Below are 14,644 nucleotides of genomic sequence, written 5' to 3' on the forward strand. Positions count from 1 at the left end.
TTTCTCCATTCTTTCTACATTTCAAGATGTATCAGAAGTACATATTAGATCCAAATCTGAGCATTTTTATATTCCGATAACATTGAAAGGAAAGAACCGACAAGCAGACGTAAAAGCACTTGTGGATTGCGGTGCATCAACATTATTTATCAGTGAGAAGTTTGTTGAAAAGAACAGTGTGAAATGCCGTAAATTATTAAGACCCATTTCAGTTAGGAACATTGATGGATCACTAAATGCTGCTGGATCGATAACTCATTTTGCAGAACTAGGTCTAAAGATTGGTAATCATGAAGAAGAGAAAGCAGCCTTCATGGTTACAGACTTAGGAAGCGATGATGTTATTATCGGCATAGATTGGCTGAGATATCATAATCCAGAGATTGACTGGAATGCAGGACAATTCACACTCTCTCGATGCCCTGTAAAATGTGAAACTAGAAAAGAAAAAAGACAAAAAAAGAAAGAAAAGAAAAAAGAACAAAAAAAGATAGATGATGTACCTGATCTGATTCCTACGGACGATGAAGACGAGGATGAAGAAGATATGTCGATGAAGAGAGCGATGGTTGAGGAAATAGAAGACGAAGAGAGTCCAGAGAGACTATGGATTCGTTATAAAGCCTCGGTTGCCACGGAGCAGAAGGTAGCAGAAGAAGCTACTAAGAAGAAGCAGTCGGTAGAAGAAATGGTACCTGACTGGCTTCATGATTACCTGGGAGTTTTCTCAGAAGAAGAGTCTAAGCGCTTCCCTGAAAGAAAGAAGTGGGATCATGCAATAGATCTTAAAGACGAGGACGATCTTCTGCCAAATGCGAAACCTTATCCGTTGTCACCCAAAGAGATGGATACACTGAAGGAATGGTTGAAAACCGAGACTGCACTGGGACGTATTAGAGATTCACAATCTCCAGTAGCAGCACCTTTCTTCTTTGTGGCCAAAAAAGATGGCAAGTTAAGACCGGTGATGGACTATAGAAAGCTCAATGAGAAGACAGTGAAAAATGCATACCCGTTACCGAGATCTCAAGATTTGATTGATGCTTTAACCAGTGCCACGATGTACTCTAAGATGGATGTACGATGGGGGTACAACAATATTCGCATGAAAGAAGGAGATGAGTGGAAGGCGGCCTTCAAAACGCCGTTTGGTCACCACGAACCGACCATGATGTATTTTGGACTCACGAACTCGCCTGCAACCTTCCAAACTGTGATGAATGAAATTCTGAGAGACCTGATAGATGGCAAAACAGCAGTCGTCTACATTGATGATATAATGGTCTTCACGAATGGAAATAGGGAGCAGCACCGAAAGGTGGTACGAGAAGTCCTGAAGCGGTTGAAGGAGAATGACCTGTTCTTGAAGCCTGAGAAATGTAGCTTCGAACAGTCTAAAGTCGAGTTCCTCGGATTAATCGTGGAAGAAGGCAATATGTCGATGGACCCTGTGAAAGTAGAAGGAGTATTGAAATGGCCTGTTCCCAAATGCGTAAAAGATATACAAGCATTCATGGGCTTTGCCAACTTCTATCGAAGATTCATACTTGGGTTCTCGGATATAGCCAGACCAATGAATGATCTGCTAAGAAAAGATGTCAAATGGGACTGGACGGAGAAACAACAGAAAGCTTTTGATGAATTAAAGAAATGTTTCACAGAAGCTCCCGTCTTAGTCATGCCAGATGTTGAGAAGAAAAAGAAAATAGAGACTGATGCTTCCGATTACGCAACAGGAGCAGTTCTCTCTCAACTGATGGAAGACGGACTATGGCACCCAGTGGCATATTACTCAAAATCGATGAATGATGCGGAAAGAAATTATGACATTCACGATAAAGAGTTATTAGCGATTATTAGAGCGTTGGAGGAGTGGAGGCACTACGTACAGGGAGCACCTCACCCAGTTGAAATATGGACAGATCATAAGAACCTTGAATACTTTATGATGAGTCAAAAATTGACCAGAAGGCAAGCTAGATGGAGTCTTTTCCTAGCAGAGTATGAATTTACACTCCAACACAAGCCTGGCGTGGTTAATGACAAAGCAGACTGTCTTTCACGGAGATCAGACCATAGAGGGGGGGTAGAAAACGATAACTCAGATTGCATTCTTTTGAAACCGGAATTCTTTACTGTAAAAGCTGCTAAAAGAGGTCAAGTTTTGGTACATGGAGAAAAACATTTACTCCAAAAGATACGAAAATGTACAGAACGAGAGCCTGAAGTCACTAAAGCGCTAGAAATGCTAAAAGCAGCACTGGTTCAACTGCGTAGAGGAATCGAAGAGTGGAATGTGGAGGATGGATTGGTGTTATTCCAAGGATTAGTTTATGTTCCAAATGATAAAGAGATCCGCCGAGAGATATTGGAGTTGTTTCATGACTCTCCACCGGCTGGACATCCTAGACGAGCTAAAACCTTAGAGTTGATTTCCAGAAACTATTGGTGGCCTTCAATGACGAAGTATGTCCATGATTACGTAGATGGTTGCGATAGGTGCAGACAAACAAAAGTGCTTCCGAGTAAACCAACGGGGCCTTTACAGCCAAATGAAGTTCCAGAAGGACCTTGGCAGACAATCACCTGTGACCTGATAGTGGATTTGCCAAAGAGTGAAGGGTGTGATAGCATTTTTGTAGTCGTTGATCAATTCTCGAAACAAGCACACTTCATTCCCACCATCAAAGACGTAGACTCGAAGGGTATTTCCGAGCTATTCTTGAAGAACGTATGGAAACATCACGGAACACCAAAGAAAGTGATTTCAGATAGAGGAACTCAGTTCATATTGAAATTCATGGGACAGATGTCAAAAAGATTAGGAATGAAATGGTCTGCATCGACCTCCTATCATCCCAGAACTGATGGACAGACTGAACATGTAAACCAAGAAGTCGAACAATACTTGCGCATGTTCACGTCATACAGACAGAATGATTGGGTATCTTGGCTGCCGATAGCAGAGTTTTCACACAACAATGCAGTCACAGTAACTGGTCACAGTCCGTTTAAAGTTCTCTATGGGTATAACCCAGATTTCACGATCCATCCAAACTCTATGTCCGTAATCCCCGCCGCCGATGAGAGAGTTGATCAAATGAAAGAAGCGAGAGATGATGCCAAAAATACTCTTAAGATGGTCAATGAGCGCATGAAGCGATTCTACGACAAAGGAGTAAAAGAAGCACCTCAGTATAAAGTAGGAAACAAGGTCTGGCTTGACGCAAAGAATCTTAAACAACGACGTCCAAGTCAAAAGCTGTCAGATCGTCGTCTAGGTCCCTTTGAAATACTAGAGAAGATTGGCGAAGTGAACTACAAGTTGAAATTGCCGGAAAAATATCAGATTCACCCGGTTTTCCATGTAGAATTACTTACCCCATACCACGCATCTCAATTAATTCCTCATCCGCCTCCAAACCGACCACCCCCAGAATTGATTGACGATCGGGAAGAATTTGCTGTAGAAGAAGTACTAGATAGCCGATTGTTCCGAGGAAAGTTGCAATACCTAGTGAAATGGGAAGGATACCCGAAGGAAGAGTCATCTTGGGAGCCAGAAGAGAATCTGAAGAACGCTCCAATTCCTTTAGCAGAGTTCCACAAAGAGAATCCCATGGCTGCAGCCGGAAAATACCGAAGAATCAAAAGCTCAGTACTATTTACGGAAGATTTCAAACGATGGAGAGAAAAGAATATTCGACCTTCATTCGTTCGTGATGACACTCACCTTAGAGAGGGGGTAATGTCACGAGTACCTTTAACAAACCATTATTCTTTCCTAAATCTTCCTAAGCATCAATACACAGCGCCTAAATCAAACCCTAACCCTACCTTGAAAGCGTCTATCATTCCTGAAATACCTTTAGCGCCTACGACACATGTCTTCGATGTGACTGATGAAGAAGACGAGTTCTTTGATTGTGAATAGATTAGATAAGATAAGATATGGTCACGTGATGCTTCTTTAATATTCTACAATGTTCTATGGTACAATTCCCTTTTCTATTTTATGATTGGCTAGTAGTTATAGCTCAGTTTCAATCTCCGTTTCAATAGTTGTATACAGGTAGCATGTCTTGGTCGATAGTTCCTTAGTTCAAACCTCTTGTATCTACAACTGTAGCAATCCAAGACATACTTGCTCCTCTCTCTCTTGTCCAATAACCTTAGTCGAGTCCTAGTCTCTGCCCAAGCGTTAATTCGTTATTTGGGTTGTGACAAGCGCCCTTCCTGACCTTGAAATGATTTGTCGGAAGTGGGAGTCTCGTGCCATCTGTTGGAGAGAAATCAATGACGAGGAGTTTCAACAACTCCTCAAAGAGCGCAATGAGAAGCTTGAAAGTGGTGAGATCACGGACCATCGCCGCCGGACTCGCTCAGACAAGGGAAAGAAGCGGGCACAGTCTACAGATGGATCGGGTCATCGCAAGAAGACGTACAAGAGCACAGAGACCGTCGAGACCGACAATGAAGACGAGACCACCCCAGCTGCCAATGCCAGTTCCCCTAGTGCCAACATCCCTAGCACTAACATCAGTACCAACTCCACCAGCACCAACTCCAATGACAACACCGGCACTAATACCAATACCAATGCCAGCGCCAATAGCAATGTCAACGCTGAGGCTAGTCCCTCCACCAACTTCACCAATACCAAGGCTTTCAACAATGCCAATGCTGGCACCTTCGACTCCATCAATCCTGCTGCCTTCGACTCCATCAATCCCGCCGCCTTCGACTTCTTTCATACCCCTACTCCTCCAGCCATCAGCAGTGCTCCTGTGTCACCTTCTAACGAGTTCTTTGATCTAGATGCCTTGTTGGCTACATTAGATACTATTTTTGGGCCGGCAGCCCAAATCTAGTTCAATAGATATCCTTCGTCTGTCACTCATTTGAATAAATTCAAGGGTTTTTCATTGTGCAAAGTCCAGTCAGACTACAAGCAAGCTAACTTTGTGAAATACACTGGGTCTCGTAGATAAGTTTGCAATGCCAATGAGAGTAAAGCAGGTGGTCTACTTGAGAAACGAGGGTGGCATTCATAGTGGTGGTATAAGGTCTATGGAGGTGTATGCAGTAGATAGCGTGATTGAAAGGTGAGGGTGGTGTCCAGAGTGATGGTACAAGGTCTATGGAGGCATAGAAAGCATGCACCGATGCTAAGGGTGGTAGATGGTTGTTGAGAGATGAGGGTGGCGTCCAGAGCTGTTGTGCTTGGTCCAGCAGGCAGATCCACGTAGGAGGTGGTGAAAGACACTGTTGGGGGTGCAGGAAGCCTGCGTCGACGGCTAGAATGGGTGGTAGGCGATGTTAGTGGTGGTGGATAAGGGCAAAGGGCGCGCGAGAAAAGACTCACCTAGACGGTGTCCAGAGCCGTTGTACTTGGTCCAACGGACAGATCCACGTAAGATGGTGGTGAATGATGCTGTTGGGGGCGCAGGAAGCCTGCATCAATGGCTAGAACAGGTGGTAGACAACGTTGGTGGTGATGGAGAAGGGCAAGGGGCATGAGAAAAGAGTCTCACCTAGTTTGGAAGCTTAGCACATGGCGGGGCGCGTCGGGATGACGCATTAGGCATAAATAGGCGGCAGACAGTGCCGACAGTACCGAGCTACTTACCTATGCCAAATACCCAAAGGTCCTGGGTTATTTGGGACAGCATTTAATGCTGGTGTTGAGGATTGCTGCAACTAAGCCTAATAATAGTAAGCACAGCATGTAACAAACCACTATAGTAAGGCTTACTTAATGGGAAGCCCAGTGCTGGACATTCGAACCTGTAACACTAAGCGTGACATAGTCACGGGCTGCACGTGACGAACCTAGTGTCGTATCTCTACAGTATTAGTGTCCAAGTGGTACTGGGTAAGCGTGGAGAACATGTAAGTAGTGCACAAAGATGAAATTAGCCAACTTGAATATTCTGCCAATGTCAGATGTGTCAGTAGTAGTAGTAAAACATATGGTGAGAGGAAAATACGTACAAAGCAGGGCACACCTGCTCTTGGGTTTCAGATCCTCTGCAGGAGTGTAAGGCTGATACTGAGTTCGACGGGGATTGTACCCTTGTGTCGGGAGTGGAACTGACGCGATGGTTAGAGAGAATATGATAACTAGAGGATCGGAATTCAGAGTAGAGGTTTCTCAGAGGAACGGACTGCGTGCATCTAGTGGGAAGGCAAAGGACTCTCTGTTGAATGAATGTACATGGTTGTATTTAAGTTTCGAGAGTGTAAGGGTCCTTGCTGTTACGAGATTGAAGGTTTTTGTGAGATAGAAAATAGGTGGCACTGCACCTGACAGGGTAGAGCTGCGGGAATGAGTGAGGGTACAGAATATTTGAATGAAGGTGGTATTAGGTAGCTCGCCGTGCACAGGAATAACGAAAGTTTCATAGTGGCTTGACTGTTTTTGGAGCAATAGAGTGAAAATGAGACGAAGTAACGAGAGAAAGGGTTTGTGAATGTCCAGGGTTTCGTATGAGGGTGAGTGAAGGACCGATCTAGTTGTCGACGATAACAAAAGATGAAGGTAAGAAAGGAGGATGTATCCGTGTGACTCGGATGCGAAGCGTGGTGCTTCTTCGCATCAGTGAGTCACGTGGCTGACTGGACACGTGTCCTTATGTCTCGTTGAGAAGGTATAGTCGGGGTGTACAGGATATGCGATCCTTACAGGAGCATTTTTGAGCCTTTGCCTTTGGGCTGCCTCCTGGCACTGGTGCACCAATGTGATGGTGTCCATTGTATACTTCAACCCCTGTCTCTTGAGTGATTCATAGTATTCAACTGTCACCAGTCCACAATTTGCTTCCAAAAATGCTGATGAGGCAGCACTGTATTTGCTGCTAAATTTGTTGCACTTGAGGGGTTCGTATCTCTACAGTATAATTATTATTACCGGAGAAATCACTCAAGCTCAAGATATCTCAGACTCTAAATGCTCGTCCTTGATATATGTATAATGGATTTAGATATATATAGTATACAACTGCAACTACGCAAGTAAAGTTATGCCATTCCTGCAATATGACAGCAAATTACGCGCTGGTTATATATATATATATATTTATCACGCTTAAGCGGTAGCATTGTTGAAGATAAGCAAATTCACTGTCTTCGGGGGCAGACCAGTAAGCTTCCTTGACGATGCGAGCTTGCGAAGAGCCGTCTTGAGCTTCAAGGGGGAGATCACGACCGGACCGCTAGTGTCGGGCTCGTTGACGACAAACTGTGGTGATGGCATGAAGTCGGTCATCCAGCGTGGGAGGGCAGCATGGCATAGATAATAGAATGAAGAATAAGGGTGCTCGATGTTGAATGCAGGAGGCCGCGTCGAGCTCAAGCTAGGGTGGAAGGTAGTAGAGGGGTAAATCGACAAAAGGTATGCAAGCAGGCCGGCGGTATGGGGAGAAGCCATCGAGGTACCAGACATGGTAGCGGTAGCATGTTTGCTGCCAATGTACGTGGACAGGACGTCAACACCTATGAGAAAACAGGGCTTATGAGGAGCCGATCTTTCAACAAATGGAGACACGTACCAGGAGCGAAGATATCCACACACCTGCCATGGTTGGAGAAGTCTGCACGTTTATCGCCGACTGTGGAGGCACCAACTGTGATAGCCTTTTTGGCTCCTGCGGGCGAGTACTTGCAGGCGTCCTTGTTGTCGTTACCTAATGCTGTGATTAGATATGATCTTAACAACTAACTGGTGAAATATACCGGCAGCAACGGCAACATGGAGGCCGGCGTCAACAGCGCGGTTGACAGCAAGGTCTTCAGCAGGAGATCTTCCGCCGGCAATACTCATGTTTATGACCGATCCTTTGTGTTTGGTCTTACCAGTGGCGGCAAACTCGGCGCGAGCAGCTGCAAACTTCTTTTTAGCTGACTGAGTTGCCCATGCGACTCCTGCAATAATATCGGACACGGTGCCAGAGCCCTTGGAACCTAATACCTTGACGGCGATGACATGTGCCTTCTTAGCGACACCATACTTGCGGGAAGCAATGGTACCAGCACAGTGAGTACCATGACCATGGACGTCTTTATTGACTTCACTGGATGGAAAGGTCTTGCCCCAGGAAGCGCGACCCTGAAATTCGGAGTGGGCAATATTGATACCGGTGTCAATAACATAGACGTCGACACCTTCGCCACCTTGCGAGTCATAGATATACTTCGTGAGGGTGCTGGGCCTAAGTTTGTTGCGGTGGCTGATACGGGCAAGACCCTTGCATGTGGAGTCAACTCCACTGAAAGCCACAGCACTTAGTAGAAAAACTTACCCAAGGTGAGTCCTTCTGGGTATTGATACGCGTGGTATGTACGATCTGGTCCTTCTCTACGAACTCAACCTCAGGCATCCGCCGTACCTGGTCGATGACGTTCTCAGTGAACTCTCCAGCATAACCTTTGACTGGTCCTTCATAGAAGTGACGGACACCCTTTGCAAACTCGTCACCGAGGAGCGAGTCAGAGGCATGAGCCATCTGGAGGAAGTTGAAGTGGTTCTGCACGACATCCTGGGGAAGGTCATCGCGAAGAATAACTATATACGAGTTGTTAACGGTTCCATATGGATGCTCAGTGGCGATTAACGGCGCAACCTTGAGTTGCGGCCGACTGGGATCATTGTAAGGATTGATAGAAAGTGGGATTGCAAGCACCGCTGGGGCCAGCGCCGCCGCCAGTAATGACCAAGTTGCGAGACGATAAGACATGACGGGCTGAACGAGAACAGTTGTGAGGATGACGACCAACTACTTAGACAGTGGCCTTACTTATATTGTGTTTTTCCAAGTGAATGACGGTCCAGATGTGGTTGAGCCATGAGGACGCGACGGTGGTTTCGGAACCTGGACCAGTCAATCCCGACTTGAAAGTTGCACGGCGGCCAGTGAAGGTATCTATGCTTGTTAAGCGCTAACTGATAAGACTATATGTGAACATAGACGCTGTCTGTCGCGCTGGGCCGCACACTGGCATAACTTTAAATCGATCGTGACCTTCCGAGCTGGGTCGGAGGTTGAAATCAACCGAAGTTCTACTATTATTGCGGGCCAATAAAAATCAACTGTCTGAGAACACCCGACTTCAAGTTCATGATCATAGATTGACAGCTGCAGCTGGGGATCCATTACTGATATCTAAGCTCCGTATACTATCTTATGGGAAATCTGGAGCCCGAAATGTGCGATGGATATTGTTGTGGTGGTATCTCCGTTACAGATGGTCAGTCCACTGCATCTGGAACGAAGAAAAATAAATTGATGCCCCTTTTCTACCAGCCGCGAGGTTGCGTTCCTTGGCGCAGACCAGCTATATGCGAGCCACGTCTCACGATGCGAGGGCACCTGCTGCTGTGAGCCCAGCTAGACATTTGTGGGTATGCGTCTAAATAGACAAGGACTTTGTAAGTCTTTGTACGATAGTAATCATGTCGAAGGAGGCGAGCAAAATTTAAACCAAACGAAAGAAATACTATGCACTGTATTGACGGGTTGGGTCTTCGAATAAACCCACTAACTAACTAACTAACCCTTCGTGAATCGTCAGACTACATATCCGGCTCGATTTCTGGACCACTAGAAATGCATTGTTCTTCGGATCTCGTATAGCAGAGCATCCTACACGAGAAGCACAGTAGAATTATTAAAGCCTATCACTATTCCCCGAGTCCACGTTGTGGCAGATACTCGCACCGGTGTTGCAATCATGAGCCATTAACACATAACGAGCTTAGAGCGTGCCGTATTTCATTGACTCGGAAGTTAGTCACATCAAGCAATCATGTATATTGCCAAAAAAAAAGGGGGGGTGGGGTTGGGTAAAGATGCCTAATTCCTTTGTGCTTCGCATCAAATGATTATCGGGGTTGTCTGTACAAGGGGCTCAGTATAGAAGGTGATCTGAACGACTGCTCCAGGCATGACGATGCTGACTCCTAGGTAGCTTCCTGAAAAATTTGTGAGTGACATCTGCATTGTATAACCATAAGTCACTTACGATATATTACTAGTCAGAGAACCGACGAGTCCTTAAGGATGAGTTACGTTGATTTATGACATTGTCGATGCAGTGAGTTATCACGCGCGAGTGTACTGGGCGGCACAGTGCCAGCAAGTCTCATGTTTCAATCTCCATGCCAGGCACAGCGCACAAACCTTACTTGACAGGTCATTTCAGTTTATTTCGTCCTGAGCGCTCCTGAGCGTCTAAAAAAATTGATCGTGACCTTCCGAGCTGGGTAACCTTCTACTATTATTGCGGGCCAATAGAAATCAACTGTCTGATATAGTACCGTGAGCTCGGCGGAATATTCGCTGCTGCTACCTCCGTATCTGAGTCTAAACTGGCCGAGTCTTGTTTTATACTACATACCTGTCACCGACTTTCCTATCAATTCGCAACGGCCAGTTTAGACTCAGAGATACCGAGGCAGCGGCAGCGAATATTCAGCCGAGCTCACGGTACTATGTATATCAGACAGTTGATTTTTATTGGCCCGCAATAATAGTAGAGGGTTGACTTTAACCTCCGACCAAGGTCACGATCGATTTAAAGTTATGCCAGTGTGCGGCCCAGCGCGACAGACAGCGTCTATGTTCACATATGGTCTTATCAATTAGCGCTTGATTAGCGCTTAGCTTTTAACAAGGATAGATACCTTCACTGGCCGCCTGTGCAACTTTCCGTGTGTGCGATTCTGAGCTTCGCATGATGCGACATCTGATGTATCATCCGACAGATTGTTATGGTAAAGCAAACAGTTTTGGACACAACGGTCTGTCAGGTAACCGGTAAGCTTTGATTGGTCTGACACACATGATACATCCAAAGGGAATTCGTCTTGTGACGCTCCTGCTGCGTAACAAATATTAGAGTTTGCGATCTAATCATCAGGCATTTGTAGAACCCTGAGACTCTTTTTCTTCCAGATTAGCTTCAGAGAAGGTTCAATTTATACATTTGACCACTTGTGTCAACGAAAAATATACTCCACACTTGTGCATCACACAAAATTCCGCGGATGACCACAATCGCGTGCATGGTGCCCAGTCTCATGTCCTTTACCGCTAATTTAAAACCTTCTGCCCTACTTTTTAGGTGTGAAAGACTTTTTTTCTTTTGCGATCTTGCGATCCGAAGGTCTCGCGCCTTGTGACCAAATTTCCCGAGTCAAAGTACTTTAATCGCTCTGCTAGGCGCACCTCCTGTTGATATACTTATCCGACAATTGGCTCCGTGGGCTGGCGTGGATCTACATCATGGAAATTTGCTCTTTCCGTCATGGACGTGGACCCGCGATCGTTCCTACAAGTAACACGGCATCTGTATCGACAACAAGTCGCTTTCAAGTTGCCCGTGGTATGCAGTCTTATATTCAACTCTCCTAGGATTCAGCCGGTGTCCATATCCATAACCATTTAATCAGAAGACAGAACACTCGGCGACAGCGTCTTACGCGCAATTGTCCAGGGACACACCCGGATCTTATAGATAACAAACGTCTTTTACTTCCGCCTGGCACCGGATTCTTGTATTCTGGGAACGTGGACGGTAAACGCCGTATCGAAGGGCAAAACACTCGTAGCATTTTCTGCATAATCGTCGAAGAGTCCATTCGTAGAGAACAAACTTCTTTCACTCACGCCTGGAATTGTACACCGGGAGGGCGTGACTTTAGGCGGGACTCAGGGGTTTGAGTCCAAAGCAGGTGTTTTGACTCAGCGAGAACACGCCGCTGACGCATGGGCTTCTCGTGCTCACGCATTTTTTAGTGTGCAAGTTCTTCTAGTGGCTTAAAGATAATTGACCAATCAAGGGCTATTTCGCCGTCTACTGGACGCTTAACTCCGGAGTATCCAGTGTATCTGTACTTGAGATTCGAGAATGAATGTCAAGCTCGACGAATTTCTTACGAGCATTGTGGGCCATGTGAGTTTTCATACCCTTGCAGTATGCTGCCAGGCTGGAGGCACACCTCTACTAGAAACTTTAGGCATCCATCAAATTCAGCCAGTTCTCGCGTGCGACTTAGAACGGGCCTCGTCGGTGTGGCAAATATTTTCATGCTATAGCTGATACAATCTCATCGCAAGAAAGTGGCTCGTCATTTCGAAAGTGAGCGGGATCCTTGGAAATACAGGTGAGAAATGATTTACATCCTCACAACCAAACGATGCGAACCGCTTCATGACGCAGTGGCACATGAAAGCAACTCGTCAGATTGGAGTGAACCGTTGAGATGCCTGTAGCGACGACCCCTACCTCCTGTATGTAATGCAATATTCAAGACCCTCGAATGTAGGATTGAGGAGGATGCAGTCCTGGTTTTCCCCTATAATGTACATAATCACGACACACTCGTTTCAATAACCCCCTAGAGCAATGCGATCAACCTTTAGCCGAAAATTAAATTGAGGGGGAGAGAAGTCACTGAGATCACTTAGAGATACTAATGGATATAAGCGTTAGTTTAATGGAATTTACAACTCAAGTACATGTATCAAACCTGAAAAGCAACGTAATCCATAACAGTGCACCAGGGTGGCCTGACGCAGCCTGCAAGTCCTCGGGCGCGCCGGAAGTCGTGGCTCATAGTCGGTAGTCCTATGTAGGCTGTGTTGTCGTAGTCGACCCTTGATAGGTAGTTTCCCGCTATAGAGGTTTAGCCTTAGTTTCCCTCGCAGTCCGTGCCCGTTCCAACAGCACCATCCACGGCCGAGCCAGCTATTCTCGACCGTGCAGACAAATTTTAACTAGCAGCGATATGTGCAAATGAGCAATAAGTATAGTGGCATACTACAAGGGCAAGTAATGAAAGACAAATGGCGGAAGACAGAAAGAAGTGGAAATGTGTGAGGGGTTAAAGGGTGGAAGCACATAGAGATGGTGACAACTGTTCAGACCATTTGCGCAGAGGCTAGTGACAAAAAAAAAGAATGTTGTTGACTGACAAGTGCGTGGCAAGGAGTTACTGAACGAGTTGGTTAAAGATGTCTGTATGCGGGAAGGAACCACTATGGACTTTAAGGAGTCAGGCAATAAGCTTAAGACGATAAGAGCATGCAGTGTGCCCATTAAAAGATGTCATAGATAGAAAACTGTAAATGGCATGCCGCAGTTGAGCTGAGTCCTCGGGCCCATCTGTGTTCTCGAGGATTTTGGTGTGGGTGGCGAGGAATGTCAATCGAAGTGCTTTGAAGGTCGGGGAAGTTAGTAACATCGTTGAAGGCGAAATGGCCAGCCCTGGACGTTCCGTTAGGTTGTGTTTTGAATCCCTATATCCATAGGTGGACCGCCTAGAGCAACGAGGACCGAGGTACATATTAATAATATAGCCGCCTGCCCACGGCGATCATTGCGTGTGCCAGTGTAGGTTTCGAAAAACTTGAACACATTGCCACGGCGACCTTGTAAGAGGCAGGCTATCTCATGTGCGAATGTCCCTGCACATAGGGTGTAATAGAACAGCTAGCCTAGGCCTGCACGCATAGTAACCGGAGTTTGAAACCTGATAAACGACACGCTGTTGAACCAAAGCAGTCACAGCTGAACCTGTGGGGCACTCGCCAATTACGACTCGCGGAGTCCAGCAAATTTGGCTCATCGCAAAGCCTAGTTTCAAATGGTGAGCTGGCACTGGTAGAAAAAAGGGAGCGGCGGGGAAGTCGAAATTACTGACTGTATCCCGTTTCTTTTTAACCATGGTTCTGGCACGAAGATAGTGAAATCATTGGCAAGGGAACCACACCAAGGACGCACGAAGAAGGCTGGCCGAGATAGGCAAGTCAAGCGCCCAAGCGCCTTCACTCTTGGTGTTGGTTGATGCTAACGTTGATGGCATAAATTCAGTGGAAACACGAGAGTAACAGGCAGTCCAGGCAGCGTGGCGAAACAGTAATAAGTTAACGTTTAAAACGGATTTACGACTGCCTCAAGGCCAGCTGGCAACTCAATTAGAATGACGGACATTGCACGTTCAGAGGTGGAACATTTAGATTTTGAGAACCTCGAGGCTAGCGGACGCAACGGGCACGGATTCATTAATAACCAGCAGCTACTACAACAAACATCGAAACCGCGACCACCACCTGAGAAGTCTAGCACTACGCTACCTGTGCTACCACCAAGATCAGCACTTCGACCAGGTCGTAATTCTATGATAGTGGAAGAAGCTAGACGACGATCAAGAGAGCTAGAAGGTCTAGATCTACAGCAATCACAGCTAGAACCAACGTTTGGATTAAACCTTGCATCATCACATTCTATCACAGCGACTCCTGCCACACGGTCACAGATGTTGCCAACACTCCAATTAGCGCCAGAGTCAGAGATGGTTCCCGTCCTCCGCACTCCTAGCTTTTCATCTCTTTCACAACTCCTAGAGGCTCTCGGCTCTACTCCCGATCTCAACTCCGTACTTGGTGTTGTTGACGAATTCGAGGACGAATTCGATAGAGAAAGGGAAACAGAGCACCCCGTTAGTGATACCCTCCCTACTGCCCTATACACAACCTATACCGGACCCGTCGCTGCTTATACCGATTCCGTCGGTGCTGATACACCTAACGCCGGCCATACTCCTACCATGGAATCAGCTCATACTCTTATGCAATCTACTCGT

The 14,644-nt window shown here is 46.2% G+C and overlaps 2 protein-coding genes across 2 annotated transcripts; one reads left to right on the forward strand and one right to left on the reverse strand.

Annotated features, from left to right (window-relative positions):
- Positions 1–4,247: 4,247 nt before the first annotated feature.
- EDB93DRAFT_1245800 (uncharacterized protein) lies at positions 4,248–4,871 on the forward strand (the record flags this gene model as incomplete). The annotated part of the gene is made up of 1 exon (XM_041452353.1): positions 4,248–4,871. One exon carries the CDS (start codon positions 4,248–4,250, stop codon positions 4,869–4,871), a length of 624 nt encoding a protein of 207 aa, XP_041312300.1.
- Positions 4,872–7,053: 2,182 nt separating this feature from the next.
- EDB93DRAFT_1118932 (peptidase S8/S53 domain-containing protein) lies at positions 7,054–9,026 on the reverse strand. The gene is made up of 5 exons (XM_041448436.1): positions 8,796–9,026; positions 8,301–8,741; positions 7,686–8,245; positions 7,612–7,646; positions 7,054–7,494 (listed from the first exon to the last, which is right to left on the reverse strand). Exons 2-5 carry the CDS (start codon positions 8,733–8,735, stop codon positions 7,088–7,090), a joined length of 1,437 nt encoding a protein of 478 aa, XP_041312301.1. The 5' UTR covers positions 8,736–8,741; positions 8,796–9,026; the 3' UTR covers positions 7,054–7,087.
- Between the last annotated feature and the right edge of the window lie 5,618 nt (positions 9,027–14,644).

This window comes from Suillus bovinus (assembly GCF_016758785.1).
Source record: "Suillus bovinus strain UH-Sbo-P2 chromosome Unknown EDB93scaffold_4, whole genome shotgun sequence".
Taxonomy (NCBI): domain Eukaryota; kingdom Fungi; phylum Basidiomycota; class Agaricomycetes; order Boletales; family Suillaceae; genus Suillus; species Suillus bovinus.